At 43.3% G+C, this 17077-nt stretch overlaps 1 protein-coding gene across 1 annotated transcript; it reads right to left on the bottom strand.

Annotated features, from left to right (window-relative positions):
* Nucleotides 1-760: 760 nt before the first annotated feature.
* On the bottom strand, nt 761-16995 carry LOC118287252 (synaptic vesicle membrane protein VAT-1 homolog). Its single transcript, XM_035612247.2, has 6 exons — nt 16346-16995; nt 8633-8840; nt 6719-6889; nt 6433-6522; nt 5280-5518; nt 761-3835 (listed from the first exon to the last, which is right to left on the bottom strand). Exons 1-6 carry the CDS (start codon nt 16736-16738, stop codon nt 3671-3673), a joined length of 1266 nt encoding a protein of 421 aa, XP_035468140.1. The 5' UTR covers nt 16739-16995; the 3' UTR covers nt 761-3670.
* Nucleotides 16996-17077: the final 82 nt, after the last annotated feature.

Raw genomic sequence — 17077 nt, 5'->3', positions numbered from 1 at the left:
CCCCCCCCCCCCCCCCCCCAAAAAAAAAAACCAAACTAATTTTATGTAGTTATTCCACTCACATGTAACCACAATCACTCGATCCAGTTTTAAAAAAAGTATAACAGCTCATAAGTTATTGTTGATAATTATTGGTACTTAAAAAAGGCAAATGTCTCACAGTTGACATGAGAGAACAACAAACCAAACCCATAAGATATTGAATCTGTGTTGGATTGTGCCAATGAGGCAATACAAATTGTTATTTTTGTCTTAGCATAAGGCTGCAATGTAAGAAAATGTGGAATATATCTAAAGGGTCCAAATACTTTTTGAATACACTGTAGATATGAGGACCCCTGCTGGTTGCCATGCGTTTTTAAGGTCAGTGCTAAACCCAATAAAAAGTTCCCAGGTACAGTTTATTGATCTTCGCAGGAAAACCTATAAAACTCACCAAGGTTGTAAATTTGAAATGTCACTTTAACTGGGCTGTGATCCCACCCACTGTTTGTTTTCTTGGCTTAATCTATGTCTTTTAGGATCACTATACCAATCATCAGTCAAGCAGGGCTCATAAACAAAAGTGAATTGAGCTCACCCCCATCTGGTAGTTGAAATTTAGTTTTTTAAACTGTTTATTATTTCAGAAAACCTTCTGACTCAAAATGACCCAACAACGATGATACGACTTCTTGTAGAAGTCAGTAAAATTCATCATATACTCAATGCTCCTTAAACCAAATTTATAGAAAGAAATATAATTAATTCACAAGCCAGGTGAAGATATGTGATATAACTTTAATAATAATAATACAGACAGGTTAGTGCCAAATGAACACAGACCAGCCTAATGCAAATGTGTAGTGTGTGTGTATATATATATGAAAGGTATTAATGTTTTGACATGAATGCAATAAAACGTCAAATCCTAAATCTTTTGGCAGGGCCAATTGCTGAGACATAAACCAGGGTTGGAACCTCATGTGAAACAACATGTTTACTTTTAGTAAAAGAAAAAGCATAAGTAAAATTTTCAAAATGTAATTACTAATTAAAGACATTCAATGTGCTTTACAGGAGTAAAAGAAACATAAAAAGTATTGATAAGAAGCATTGCAAACATTTAAAAAATATATAAAAAAGCACAAAATTATAAAACATATGTAATGTCTAATTAAAGTGCAGAATTAAGTGATGGCAATAGAGAATAGAGCAGTAAAGTGTCTGAATACACAATATTGCTTTTTAAAAAGGTGTCAACATCAACTTTGAATTGACTCAAAGGATTTGGGCTTTCATCAAATAACTGTCCAAGTTATTTGGACAGTTATACGACTTGACGATGCAGGCGACAGCATGTTTTCAACTGACCACTAGATGTCCCAAACATATCAGCTACAGCATATATTTCACATTTTAGACTTTGGATTCCGAAAACTAGATTTTGGCACAAAATCAAAGCATAGTTCCTGTATTCCCTGACTGCTTACATTTGACTGCAGCCAGGTATCTTAAATAAAACAAACCGTGAGATGCTACCCGCAGGCTCCCATCTGTTTTGAAATGTTTTATCTTCACCAATGGCTATTTAAAATCCGGAGAACAATATGCTCCATTGTCATAAGCAAATAAAAAGAACTCATCTTGGTCATTAAGGTTGTTATTTAGTTAATGCAGTTGCTAAACTGTAGATCTAGGTCAGAAGAATCGAGAGACAGAGACACAATCACAATCCAGACTCCAGTTCCCACTCGCAAATCCACATCGGGTCTTACTTCACACTGTGAGAAGGAAACCTGGCAGGACTTGACAATACTTTCCCAAGTGGCCAAAGGAAAAGAAAAACATGTCACATATGTAAATAACACAAAGCATTATATGTGGAACTTTGTTATAAGCACTCTTAGGAAATCAAAACACTGTGTGCTGCAGAGGGAGATAGATCAGAGAGAGAGAGACAGAGAGAGAGAGAGAGAGAGAGAATGAGAGACAAGAAAGCAGGACTGAGAGAGGAATGTGAGGAGATGGTCTTGCGTGGATGGAGGGGGGGAGCTCTTTCTTGTGCTTCGTCTTCTGAGTCACAGCATTGAATTACACCCACAGCTGGACAATACATTTAGAATACTGACCCAAATCTCCACTATGAAAAAGAAGAAGCTTAATAATCAACCCCTACAGCTTGAGCAAACTAAGTGCACAACAACAGGAGCATGATAAGGACAAGTTGATGATTTAAAGCAGAGAATGATACCAGTTGTCCTTCATAACCTTTTAACCTACTCCCTGTATATAGAGGAACCGCCGATTAACACATCTTGTGCCGTAATTCTGTAAACTTGGCACTATTCACTTTCATTTTGTGGACGCCAGGGATAAAAATCGTGGGGGTGCAAGACCCCGCTGTTCATGTGGTTTGCCAAAGAGTTTTAGCTCAAGATCAGCGTGACATTGTTTCGAGGAAAGCCCAGGAGTGATTCAAGGCGGGGAAGTTCCGCCAAATGTTGTTCACAGTTGACTTGAGGAAAGGCTTAAAAAAAATTGGGCACAAATAATTCAAGCACAATAAGATACTGACCTGGGCATGTAATCCCTACACAGACTATTGTCTACATACTAATCAAAGAGAAGAACAGGCTCACTCATCATTACAGACATTTCAGTAATAAATCTCAATCTGTTTTATCTAGACTAGTAGATCACTACAGCTATTTCTTACAAGTTCTACACCGACGTTAACTGATACAACACGCTTTGGTGGGCAAATGACAAAACAGGATCTGTTAAAGTAACTAATTACTTCATCAAATCAATAATCTATAACATGCAAGATCCAAGAAATTACCAAAGCTCAGTAATGTATTCTGATGACATTCAAATTACCTGGACGGATTTATGAAAGAAAAACAAAACAAAACAAAAAACCCAGAGAACTGGAAATGTTTTTTTTGTTTTTTTGTGCAGCCTTTTTCCCCCCCAACTTATTTTATGAAGACAGAACCAGAGCCGGTGCTGCAGAGAGAACATTTTTGTTGCCTTACATCACGAGTCACAATTTTAGGAATCAAGTAATTTTGATTTCATTCATTCTACTATGAATACCGACACTCTACGGAAATCCTGCAGAGGTTGGAGGAAAAAAACAAAACATTGATGGATTCAGCAAGAATACAATTAAAGTTTCACATTATTGTGACTCTTCTCTATGTTATTGAAATTGGAATAAATCTCAATAAAACTTGACGGTTCATTAAGTCGTTTTGGAAAGACAGAAATAGGCCGGATTCTGCCTTCCACTCGTAGCTCTTACTGGTAATGATTACTCTGTCCTTCTATAACTAACTAAACAATTAATGATTACTTAAATGAACTTTCCCTCTGAATTCTACAATATAATTAAGAATATATAATATTGGTGTAAATTGAGCTGTTCACGTTTTTTTGTTCAAGACGTTTTTGTCGTCATTACGTGTCAGAGCTGCGGCATGTCACCTTCAACACTTGTTGTTTCCAACATGAGACACCACACTATAGACATATTGCACAACAAAACGTTATAAACATGTTAAAATACTGACAAAAGACTTCATGCCATCTTGCTTATCTTCTCTTTTCTTTTTTTTGACAATCAAACAATGGGGGAACTCATGGGGGAAGTGTTTAAAAATACCATTCAGATAAACACTCTTACTCAATCCTTCTCTGCTTTAACTTCCTCTGTGGCGGCCTCCTCTTTCGTCTTGTTGTCCGCTGCTTCGGTTTTTTCCACATTTTCTCCCGGCTTCTTGGGTTCAGGAAGAAGGATGACTTTCCCGATATTATGGCGATCGTGCATGCGTCTCATGGCATCGGCCACCTGAAGAGAGACAGGATGTGCACACAAGGTCACTTCCCACCAGGAACAACAACTGATCTCTCATTCAAACTACTGTTGTGTTCCAAATCTGTGCAAGAAGTAAGCCACTAAAGTAAAAAACCAACTGAACACTGCGTTAATTCATTTATCAGAGCTTTTACAGCTGCCTATAGAAAAAGAATCAAAAACAGTTGAAAGTTGTAGGTTGTAAAACCAAAACAAAGAGCTGCAAGACACTAAAATGCTCAGTGAAGCCTGAGAGGAACTGTGATGATTCATGTGATGATTCTCTGCCGGCTTATTACTACATTACACGTAATGATTTGATCAACTTAATATAAAAACATTAATCAGTGCGGCTTTAAGAAAAATGTGAATAAAAACAGGTTTCTTCAGTCATCAAGTAGCTGCTTAATCATTGTTCTATTTAGGATTTTTAGAAGGACATTTATTTTGGGGTCAGTTTATACTAATGTGATATAGGTTTTGATAATGTTAACTGTTTAATTCCATATGTTTTCGGTGCAGATCTTTTTTAACATGTTGAGACCATGCTGGAAAATCCTTCCTTCAATATATTTTATATTATGTAAATCGATCAATGATAACTAACCAACAACAGCTGCATATCCAAAAGATATTTTTGGTACATTTAAATTTGAAAAAACTAAAACAAAAAAGCATATATAATTAATATTAATATATTAATTGGGATCTGTTTGCAATGACCACATAAGCACATACTGATGACTGGCGATGATGAAATAATGACAATTGTTACCTATGCTATGTAATTATACCCTCATTGTTGGTTTTCCTGCTCACAGGCTGTTTGCAACACATTCCTGCGTATCCTTGAAACCAGCCACAGAACCTCAAGACACAGATTTCCCCGCTAGTAATGGATGCCACGGCAACAATTAAGATCGTCACCTAGCAACGAATGTTACGTGTCATCTCGATTGATGGGGGACTGAGGTTTGCACGTCTACTACAGCATATGAACGATGGGAAAGAGGAAAACACAGGGAGGAGTTTTTCTTAGGTTGTGAGGCAGAAGAAGCTTTAGTGAAGCTCCTGTTCGACTCCATCTCAACTAAAAATGATTTTCATTATTTGAAGGAGAAGTAGGAAATCCTCACAGAAGCTGCAAAAGTGAAATATTTACTGTCAAATTAGTTGCTAATTAACTCACAACCGATTTTTTTTAGATGAATCAGCTAATTGTTTCAGCTCTACTGAAGTTAAATCCAGAGCAAATTGTCATATTCAAGAAACTGCAATATGTTTTGCATTCAAAAAGTGTCATTTGTACGGTAACAAGTGTATTTCCCCCCAAAGAAACGGTGATTATTAGAGGTAGAAACCCAAACAGCTGCCATTTAACAGACTACTAGAAGCCATTTCACATTTCAGATTTCCAGTGTGCCGTGATCAAACTAACCTCCTCAAAGTGATAGCAGGAGTCGATGCGGGGCTTGATCTTTCCCTGCCTGTAGAGCTCCAGCAGCTCCCGCATGGCCCTGTCGATGAGCTGATCTTCGGCCATGTAGCCCAGGTGGAAGCCACAGACGGCCTTGTTGGTCTGCATCAGTTTCATGGTGTTGAGGGAGAGCTGGTTGTACCAGGTCTTCATCATGGCGAGCAGGCTCTTCTTCTGGCCTGTCACACAATTGGCTGCACCTGGAGGGAAGTACAATGAAAGGTTTCATGGCAATCCCATAGGAAACCAGTGACGATCAGAATATCTCAGGTCAAGCTGCAACACATACTCCACAGAAATGGTATGCAGTATTTTTTTTATACATTATGTTTGTTATGTTTATTATGCACTTATGTCCGTGGCTACTTCTTTTTCAGTAAAATAAAATGGCAACACACGAGAAAGGTGCTCCAAATAAAAGATTTGTGTATCTGAAAACGCTTCACAGCTACGTCTTCATCAGAAACGTCGTCGCTGAAGAGTTTTTCTTGATATGGTTTTTGCCTTTTTTGCAAACTTACCGGATGTAATATTGGGGATGTGTGCGCAACACCTCAGGGCTCAGTTAATATCAAGGGAAATGAGCCACAGGATGTGCACTAACAAAGGTCAATAAAACTGCAAGCTTGGAATTCAAATTACACTTGACAAAAGGAAAATGAAAGAGACGCACACCCTCCTCCCTCTGTTTGAATTTTTTTTTCCAGCTTGAGATGCTCATCTGTATCCTAACATTGTCAGTGCCCATCAACGCCCACACTCATACAGAACATGTAACTGCAGACTCAAAACCTGGTTAGAATCAGGCTGTAGTAGTGACCTCCTGCTTTGTGAATGGAACATTACAATCACCCATATTCCATCCTGTTCGTAGAAATGAAATACCTTGCGTGGGAGGAATGAAGCAATTTTTTTTCCCTTTCTTTATTCTTTTTTCATAATATTCCTTTTGAAGCGTGAGAGATACCGAATATGCTGCTATGTCAAATATCTTTTGATACAATTATGGAAAACATCATTGTTAGGATTTAAACTTGTTAAAATTCAAGTGAATTAAACCATAAATACAAAAAAACAACAAATGCATTAAAAACACTTTCTCCAAATGTCTTACCAAAGACTATAAGGGTCCCCAATGGTTTTAACAAATTAAAGCCTTTCTGGGTGTCTGAGCCACCAAGTGGGTCAAGGACGATGTCCACACCTGCAGAGACAAGAATAAAAGTGGAAAGGAAGCTGAGGGATGAAGGTGAAGAGCTTTTTCATGTCTCTATATCAACTTGATGTTCAAGAAACAAACGGAGACAGAGATTCTATGAATATGAAACATGAACGTATCAACTTTCCTGGCCTGGACAGAATGTTTGGGATTTGTGTGTTTTTTGTCTTCTGTTCCTCACCCTTAGGGCTGATTTTGCGGATTTCCTCCACGTAGTCTTTGGTGCGGTAGTCGATGGGGTGAGTTACCCCGCCTTGGGCAATGGTCTCGTGTTTGGAGGCTGATGCCGTGCCAAAAACGGTCACGTCCGGCACCGTCTGACACAGCTGGGTGGCAGCGATACCCACACCGCCTACAGATGTGCAGACACAGGCACACATGAGAACAGTGGAAACTGCAGTTTTTTTTCCACTTAAAGCAGCAGAGCTTTTCAAAGTCTGAGTGATTTTTTTTCTCCCTATAAAACTCCCAGTGATTTAATCATCAGATCATTAAATAGCCCCGACGTTAAGTGCTGCGTTAGCACACAGCTAATCTGATAGACAGAATCACTTAGAAAAGCTACTTCCTCCTTGCTTTACCAAGCAAGTGTAATAAATGGATTGAACATTATCTTTCCACTCATAATCACCAAAGATGTGTTGTATGATTTTTTATTTGCGTAGAATATAGTAGCTGTTATGAACTGAATCACCTGAGGATATTGATTTCAGTCTTTTTTAATGTGGTTTGGCAGAAAACTGACATTGTAAAAAGCAAAAAAATAAAATAAAAAGCCAGTAAGACAACCTCTTCATTTGAAATCAAATTGATACTGGGAAAATGTGAACACACTTATGCACAAAAGAATATATTTCCAATTAGATGAATGATGTAGCTATAAAAGCGTGAGTATATTTCACACTGTGTTGTGTCGGAACGAGTTGTGTGTTACTATCAGATGAGTCATAATGTGTCGTAAGGGGAAATAAAAGGGGAAGACCGAATTGAAAGGGTTTAAAATATCATCAATGTGTGACGGATCAAACCGGAGGTACACAACTAGAAACGGCAAACTGTAATTTCTGGTTCTTGTACCATCTAAGAGTGAAAGAGTTTTGACGACCCTTGGGTTTGCAGGTCAGATCACCACTTGCCCTTCTGGCCTCCTCTTCCTCACCTTTACCTGGTGTAGCCGACTCAAGCAGGTCAGCTGACAACCGCCCACTCAACAATGAAGCGTGGACTTTGGGACAGTAGCTGACCTGTGTATTTGGACGATAACTGCTTATCTCACTTTTAATGCTTTACTCTCGACTTCAAAAGTAAAGAAGACAATTGCACTTGTAGCCACTGTTATCGAAGAGGAATTTTATGCTATTATTGATATTGCTGCTTTTTCTGGCGCAACTCATGACCACAAAGTGGGCTTTTATTTTGACAATCCGTATCTGTCAATTACCTGTGCTCACAAATTCCTATCCTAGTTTGATTTATGTCATCCTTCCAAGACCTTGGTTATATAAACACCTCAACAAACATGATGATCTTCAAGAAAACAAGACATATCTGCTTGTTGTGCTGCCTGCCGGAGACCCCATTTTTAATATTTTTGAATTGACAGCTGTTGCCAAAGCAACCGCATGACCGACGGTCTCTCGGCTTAGAAAAATGCGGCTGCATTCGGAGGAGCGATTAGTGACCTGGAGTAAATGAGCTGTGTGACTTTTTCACGTGTTGCCCATGAGACTGGGCGAGATGTCTGCGGGACTGACAATTAAATCACAGGGGGGCAGACTGTTCAACCGTCCTTATAGCATGTGTTTAAAATGTTTTATTTTAATGTTTGTTTTCTCGTTTTCAAGTTCTATATATTTCCTTGTATTTCTGTTTTCTTTTAATTTAGAGTTATTTACAATTCAATTCATGGTTAAACTGTTAAATAACGAGTCTCAATTACATTTCTACATCATAACTGTTTTAAAACGACATCTTACGAATCATTGCCAATTTTGTATATATACATCGGCCAATATGTTGATATCAGAATTAAATGTTTTCCCTAATATCAGTATCAATATAGATCGGACTCTAGTATTTACTGTATGGGTCTTACCTGCGGCCATGTGTACAAGAACGCTCTTGCCCGGCCTCACGTTGGCCATCTCAAACAGCATCATGTAGGCGGTCAGGTAGTTGATGGGAATAGCGGCGCCTTCCTCGAAGCTCATCTGCTCGGGCATGGGGAAGGTGCGGTCAGCGGGCACGACAACCACCTCCTGAAACATGCCGAAGCGGCTCATCGCGATCACACGATCTCCCACCTGAGGGAGGAAAGAGAGGGAGAGGGAGTGGGCCAAGTTACTGAGGGGGCTATTAACAGCAGTAAAACAAAAAAAAGTTTGTCAAGATCTTTACAGAAGCATAACACACAGAACTTCTCTAGTGAAATATGGTGTAACGTTTTGGTTTAATTTGTCCAGCTCTTGAGATTTCTGTCTTCACTCCAGTGCAGTGAGGGTACATTGAATTTCATCTGTGGCATTTGTGGTGCTCACCATATCAAGAAAAACGACGAAGCAGTGCTTGGATTGGGATTCATCCTCTGTGGACCATGAATGTGAACATCACCGTGTCCTATTCACAATCCACTGCGTTTGGGTTGGAGGTTGTTGTGTGAACATGTGAGAGAAAGAATTGCCTCTTCCCGTGGGCTCAGTTTCCTTGTGTCATTTTGCTCTTGTCTTGAGTATTTTAGAGATTAAAGCTGCTTCCCCCTCCCTCCAGTGCAATCAAATGGAAAATTGAGGTCAAGCGGGAAGGAAGTCATCTGACGCGTCTTTGTTGTTCAAATGACACGAGGTCCGGTTATAACGCTGCTGCTCAATGTCAACATCCACATTCAGCCCGTCAGAGGACTGGTACTGTAGGTCACAATACACTAAACACTAATGATCAATGTCATTATTGATTATTCAGCTAGATACTTTCTCACTTAACTGTTTGGTCTCTAAAATGTCAGAAAATAGCTAAATGGATTTTTCTGATTAACACAAGATAATGTTGATCTATTTATTTTCATGTGTGACGGCGCATTTGAAAACCTGGAGCTGATCGCAAAATGATCACATAAAGTTGCTGTTTAATTCTCTTTTACTTATTGTTTCAACTCTATCTAAAAAACGAATGCAGGATTGCTTCGGTTGCATGTTGACAAATGCATATTATTTGTACTGTAGAAGCAGAACTATTGTGAAATTTACTCAGTTTTCCCCTTGATTTGTTCTTGTCTTCATTTGTTTTTTTTAGAAAACGAGTCAAGAAACTTTGTCCTGAGACATGTCTGTGCCAACTCAAAACATGCTACATGCCAAATGTGCCTGCACACTTCTTAGGCACCTCATAAGAGCTCGGACAAGGAGGCCTATGGGAATTGTTGTTCCTGTGTTGTGTCTTCCTTTCTTCTTCAGACACCTCCCCTTTAAAATTGACACAGGCTTTGTGAAACTTGGCGCACCAAAGTGTGATCTGATCGTGTTGTGAATGTTTCCTGTTAATACTTTTAAAAGTTTCAAGAGCTCTGAGCCACACCCACTTCCCGTGACACATACACCCATGACAATAGACAAATTATTTATATAAGCATATATAAAGTTTATAGCACATTTTTAACACATTTGCAGGCAAACGCGCTCACACACAAATACACAAAGACATTTTGTGTGTGTGTTGCAGTGAAGGAATTCTGAGCTGACGTGCAGAGCAGATGTTGTGTTTCTTTCGAAGCGACCGAGCTGGAACAGTTTTAGAGAGAAATTACAACTCATTCAAGTCATTCCAAATATCAATCAAGGTTCGAGGTGCAATCACAGACTGTCTTCTGTCACGAGGTGATGCAGCGTCTGGAAATCTCAAAGTGTAATGGGATCCTGCAGAGCACATCTGCACACATCTGTCTGCTTCCCGACCGAGCCTCTTATGAAACAGCCACACCCTCCTGAGTTTATCAGGAGAGGCCTTGCTGCTCGCTCTGTCCTGTCAGTCCCTGAAAACACTGTGGACTCTTATATCTAACCCCACCCGGATTCTTACCACCTCTATCATTAATCTTATCACAAACTTTTTTCACCACCTTATGCATTTAAGTTTCTTTGCCTCAGCCATGTCTGGATTCCTAATTCCTGCACTGCTGTGTTTTATGGCATCTTAGTCTTTTAATGCTTCCTTCCATAAAAGAGGTGACGGAATGCACTACCCCCCCCCCCCCCATAAGATTCTTCTCCTCCGAAAATGGGGAGTTGGATGGAGCGAGGAGTGAGGGGAGGGTTGGATAGGAGTGTATGAAGAGTCGGAGGAGGGGAATTCCATAGTGACACCGAGGGACGGGGAGGGGCTTAAAGAAAACATCTTGCACAAAATGCAGACAACTGTACAAATAGAGACAGATTGAAACAACTATTCTATTCAGATCGATAGGTGAGATAAAGAAGCGGTGAAGCCCTCCAATGCCGCCTTTACACTTTGCATAGTTGCATGTTGTTTTTAACTTCTTCACACAAATAGCAGTGAAGCATCCTGCTTGGAACAAGTCTCGATGAAACTGGCTGAAATAATAATTAAAAAAATAGCTTGGTGGTGGATGTATGGATGCACATAGCCCCAGTCAGAGCATCTGATTTATTACAGAACAAAGTATTAGATTTTTTTCTGATCTAAAGTTTTCCACAATAGTTGAAGACTCTTACAACAATATGGATGGATGTATGCTCCATTGTTTGCATAATATATTTATCCCGTTTCTCAAGTCACGACTCCTGTTTCCTTTCCATGTAGCTGGAAAAGACAATTTACTGTCAAATGCAAGCACAAACACAAGATATGAACGTGTAACTTCAAATGGAAATATACAAATACTGGACAGAAACATGAACAGATGGAAAATTTTTCATCCAGAGGATTAAAAGAGTCTTTCAGGATTGTGGAAACAGAACCGTAGGTCTTCTGGGTTTATATATTTTGTCAGATAATCGGATGCATGGCTCTGTAATGTGTGTGAGGCGGAGACTGAGGGTGAGGATGCACAATAAGTAAGAACTGTGCAAAGCTCACCGAATGCTTCATTTCTCTTGAAAACGCTGGTGCAGATGGCTGATCACAGTTCAACTTACTGTGTTCCTAAAACAATACATGTCTTTGGTTTCACGAAAAAGGATGGAAATATTCAGAGGAAATTAAGAGAAAGAAACGTCAGAGTTCCTCCTGAATTTGTGCCTGGGAGTCAAAGCAAATCCTGCACCTCTTATCATCCAGATTGAAAGTCCTGCTATTCATTCAATGGGTGTTTTTCGTCTTCTATATGCACAAGTGTTTGCACACTGAACATGAGCACCTCCAGTTACAGATCAACAGTGATGGTGTCAAAGATCCTGCAACTTAGGTTGTTTTTTTTTTAAATGTTTGCAAAACTGGAGTTTTTGCACAACTAAATGGCATATATCGGTATTCACACAAAACCTATATTTGTGAGTCAGGGGTGAACAGATGCAGGGCAAACACAATCTGTGCTTTTTTGTCTTATTATTCTATTTTACGTTTTTAAATCATTTTTTATGTTTTTATATATATATATATAACCATCACCTCCGGGAACCATCACCTTACCGTGGTGGAGGGGTTTGTGTGTCCCTATGAACCTGAGGGCTGTGTTGTCTGGAGCCTAGTGCTCCTGGTAGGGTTTCCCATGGCAGAGTGGTCTCAGGCGAGGGGCCAGACTAAGTATGGTTCAACAAAGACACCATGGACAGCAGAGGAAGAGGAAAAGGGACCCAGCCCGGAGGAAGCCCGGGGCCCCCGTCTGGAGCTAGGCCCAGGCGGCGGGCTCGTCGGCGAGCGCCTAGTGGCCGGGTTTGCCACGGAGCCCGGCCGGGCACAGCCCGAAAAAGCTACGTGGCACCTACCTCCTCTCCATCCTGTGGGCCCACCACTCATAGGAAGAACCGCTGGTGTCGGGTGCGCTGCCACACGGGTGGCAGTGGAGGTCGGGGACCTCGACGAACCGGACCTGGGCTGCAGAAGCTGGCTCTGGGGACGTGGAACGTCACATCTCTGTGGGGGAAGGAGCCGGAGCTTGTGCGGGAGGTGGAGCGCTACCAGTTGGATCTCGTGGGGCTTACCTCTACGCACAGTTTGGGTTCTGGAACTGTACTCCTGGATAGGGGTTGGACTCTTTTTTTCTCTGGAGTTGCCCAGGGGGAGAGGCGACGGGCGGGTGTGGGGATACTCACAAACCCCCGGCTGAGCGCCGCTGTGTTGGAGTTTACCCCGGTGGACAAAAGGGTCGCCTCCCTACGCCTTCGGGTGGTAGGGGGGAAAACTCTGACTGTTGTTTGTGCATATGCACCAAACAGGAGTTCAGAGTATTCGGCCTTTTTGGAGACCCTGAATGGAGTCCTGCAAAGGACCCCAGTAGGGGACTCCGTTGTTCTGCTGGGAGACTTCAACGCCCACGTGGGCAATGATGGAGACACCTGGAGAGGCGTGATTGGGAAGAACGGCCTCCCTGATCGGAACCCAAGTGGTTGTTTGTTATTAGACTTCTGTGCTAGCCATGGCTTGTCTATAATGAACACCATGTTCGAACATAAGGATGCTCATAAGTGTACATGGTACCAGAGCACCCTAGGCCAAAGGTCGATGATCGATTTTGTGATCGTTTCATCTGATCTGAGGCCGCATGTTTTGGACACTCGGGTGAAGAGAGGGGCGGAGCTGTCAACTGATCATCATCTGGTGGTGAGTTGGATCCGGGGGTGGGGGAAGACTCTGGATAGACCTGGTAAGCCCAAACGTGTAGTGCGGGTGAACTGGGAACGTCTGGAGGAGGCCCCCATCCAGGAGATTTTCAACTCACACCTCCGGCGGAGCTTTTCTGGCATTCCTGTGGAGGTTGGGGGCATTGAACCCGAGTGGGAAATGTTCAAAGCTTCCATTGCTGAAGCTGCGGCGGTGAGCTGTGGTCTCAAGGTCTTAGGTGCCTCAAGGGGCGGTAACCCTCGAACTCCGTGGTGGACACCGGTGGTCAGGGAAGCTGTCCAACTGAAGAAAGAGTCCTTTAGGGATATGTTATCCCAGAGGACTCCGGAAGCAGTTGCAAGGTACCGACGGGCCCGAAGGGCTGCAGCCTCTGCCGTGTCAGAGGCAAAACAGCGGATGTGGGAGAAGTTCGGAGAAGTCATGGAGAAGGACTTTAGGTCGGCACCAAGATGCTTCTGGAAAACCATTCGACATCTCAGGAGGGGGAAACGGGGAACCATCCAAGCTGTGTACAGTAAGGATGGGACACTGTTGACCTCAACTGAGGAGGTAATCGGGCGGTGGAAGGAGCATTTTGAGGAACTCCTGAATCCGACTAACACGCCCTCTATGGTAGAGGCAGAGCTGGAGGCTGATGGAGGATCATCGTCAATTTCCCTGGCGGAGGTCACTGTGGTAGTCAAACAACTTCACAGTGGCAAAGCCCCAGGGGTTGATGAGATCCGCCCAGAAATGTTGAAAGCTTTGGGTGTGGAGGGGCTGTCTTGGTTGACACGTCTCTGCAACATTGCGTGGACGTCGGGTACAGTGCCAAACGAGTGGCAGACCGGGGTGGTGGTTCCCCTGTTCAAAAAGGGGGACCAGAGAGTGTGTGCCAATTACAGGGGTATCACACTTCTCAGCCTCCCGGGTAAAGTCTACTCCAAGGTGCTGGAAAGGAGGGTTCGGCCAATAGTCGAACCTCAGATTGAAGAGGAACAATGTGGATTCCGTCCTGGACGTGGAACAACGGACCAGCTCTTTACCCTTGCAAGGATCCTGGAGGGGGCCTGGGAGTATGCCCATCCAGTCTACATGTGCTTTGTGGATTTGGAGAAGGCGTATGACCGGGTCCCCCGGGAGATACTGTGGGAGGTGCTGAGGGAGTATGGGGTGAGGGGGTCACTTCTTGGGGCCATCCAATCCCTGTATACTCAAAGCAATAGCTGTGTCCGGGTTCTCGGCAGTAAGTCGGATTCGTTCCCGGTGGGGGTTGGTCTCCGCCAGGGGTGCGCTTTGTCACCAATCCTGTTTGTGATATTCATGGACAGGATATCGAGGCGTAGTCGTGGTGGGGTGGGGTTGCAGCTCGGTGGCCTGGGGATCTCATCACTGCTTTTTGCAGATGATGTGGTCCTGATGGCACCATCGGTCTGTGATCTTCAGCACTCACTGGATCAGTTCGCAGCCGAGTGTGGAGCGGTTGGGATGAGAATCAGCACCTCAAAATCTGAGGCCATGGTTCTCAGCAGGAAACCGGTGGATTGTCTACTCTGGGTAGGGAATGAGCCCTTACCTCAAGTAAAGGAGTTTAAGTACCTCGGGGTCTTGTTTGCGAGTGAGGGGACAATGGAGCGTGAGATTGGCCGTAGAATTGGAGCAGCGGGGGCGGTATTGCACTCGCTTTGCCGCACCGTTGTGACAAAAAGGGAGCTGAGCCGGAAGGCAAAGCTCTCGATCTACCGGTCAATCTTTGTTCCTACCCTCACCTATGGTCATGAAGGATGGGTCGTGACCGAAAAAACGAGATCGCGAGTACAAGCGGCCGAAATGGGTTTCCTTAGAAAGGTGGCTGGGGTCTCCCTTAGAGATAGGGTGAGAAGCTCAGTCATCCGTGAGGAGCTCGGAGTAGAGCCGCTGCTCCTTTGCGTAGAAAGGAGCCAGTTAAGGTGGTTCGGGCATCTGGTAAGGATGCCCCCTGGGCGCCTCCCCTGGGAGGTGTTCCAGGCACGTCCAGCTGGGAAGAGACCTCGGGGTAGACCCAGGACTAGGTGGAGAGATTATATCTCCACACTGGCCTGGGAACGCCTCGGGATCCCCCAGTCAGACCTGGTTAATGTGGCCCGGGAAAGGGAAGTTTGGGGCCCCCTACTGAAGCTGCTGCCCCCGCGACCCGACCACGGATAAGCGGTTGAAGATGAGATGAGATGAGATATATATATATATATTTAAAAAAAATAAAATATATATATAAGTAAATGCATATAAAAGCTCTGATCTTCTTTTTTTTTGCACCACAATGCATTATTAATGACCTCAGATTCCCTCAGGTGGCTTTTCTGTTGTTTGGCTCCGCTATGCGCCATAAAATGTGATCTCTGCAAAGCTCTTATCAAGGCAAAGGAAAGTGTTGCCTACTGTTCAAGGACACATTGTAAATCAAACACTAACTATTTATAATGGCAGAGTGTTTCATTTTCCATATTAATGGATTGGACTTAATGGAGGCTATTTATCAGCAGCATTTTTTTTCCAGCCCTGCATTTTCAGCATAATGCATGACTCATCACACTGATTGTCATCGTTGGTAAAATACCCATTCCAAATGCAGGTGCAGATTTTTCTAATATGTGTCAAAATGAATTTATATCCTGAGTTCCTTTTAAATCACTACAAAGAAGTCAGAGGGACTCACTTATATACTTCTCTTTAAATAATAATTTAAAAAAAGTGATGTTTTCTGCCATCAGAGGCCAAGACGTTTGCTCCATTTCTTTTCAACTCCCACAAAAGAAAAGGGGGAGAGAACTGATTGTGGAAACCACCTGGTGCAGGGTTTGGGAAAGATTATGAGCCTGTTCTGACCAGGAATGGGAAACTTTGAGGAACCCACAGGATGAAGAAGCCCAACCCGCACATACTTATTTAACTACACTGGAAAATGTCCTGTTTGGCGGCTCCACACCACGCGCCTTGGCTGAAGTGGTTCATTCTGTGTGCTTGTGTTGCACCCTGCAGGGGGCCTTCGTATACTCACTCTCCTGTCCTCCACATCCTCCCCGACCGCCTCGACGACCCCGGAGCCCTCCATGCCCATCGTGACCGGCGGGGCGGGCAGCGGCTCGTACAGGCCCTGTCTGCCCATCAGCTCGGCGAAGTTGAGGCCGCACGCCTTGACGCGCACCAGCACCTCTCCGGCCTGCAGCCGCGCTCTGCGCTGCGTCTTCACCTGCAGCTTGACTTTGTCGTATCCGCCGTAGCCCGTCAGCACCAGGGCGCGGCAGGAGAGCGGCTCCTCCTCGGCCGCGGGGCTGCTGCTGCTGCTGCTGGGGGCTGCAGCTGGAGGAGACGGAGGAGGCTCGTCGGGCGTCCTCTCCTGCCCAGGTTGTTGATGCTGCTGCTGAGTTGGAGCCTCTTCTTCCCCGGACATGATGAACCTCTTGTGATGTGCGCTCCTCCGAGGGGCTTATTGAGTCCAGAGCACCAGGTCAGCCTGACTGGGCGGTGCAGGGGAGGACAACAAATAAAGTAGTTAAAAAATAAAATACAATAACACAAACCTGTTGTTTTGTAAAAAAAAAAAAAAAAAACAACAAAAAAACTTTAATAAAATACGTCCAGTCAAAACACACTCGGACTCTTTGCTGAATGAAATTATAACTGTGCGGTTTCCTGTGAGTGAGCCGCGCTCAACAAGTGACCAGCGTCAAGACAGACGCAATAAAAAGACAAATTCCGGTTTTGCTTTTCACAATAAAACAACTAAACG

Source organism: Scophthalmus maximus, chromosome 16 (genome assembly GCF_022379125.1).
Source record: "Scophthalmus maximus strain ysfricsl-2021 chromosome 16, ASM2237912v1, whole genome shotgun sequence".
In the NCBI taxonomy this organism is placed as follows: Eukaryota; Metazoa; Chordata; class Actinopteri; order Pleuronectiformes; family Scophthalmidae; genus Scophthalmus; species Scophthalmus maximus.
The sequence above is the reverse complement of the archived record's forward strand: the minus strand, read 5'-3'. Positions and strand labels throughout refer to the sequence as shown.

Coding starts and splice junctions, on each gene's coding strand:
- LOC118287252 (XM_035612247.2), bottom strand. CDS start 16,738: ATGTCCGGGGAAGAAGAGGCTCCAACTCAGCAGCAGCATCAACAACCT. Junction 8,841..16,345: donor AGGATGTGGAGGACAGGAGA/GTGAGTATACGA, acceptor TTCCTCCCTCAG/GTGGGAGATCGTGTGATCGC. Junction 5,519..6,432: donor GGGGACCCTTATAGTCTTTG/GTAAGACATTTG, acceptor ACTTCCCTCCAG/GTGCAGCCAATTGTGTGACA.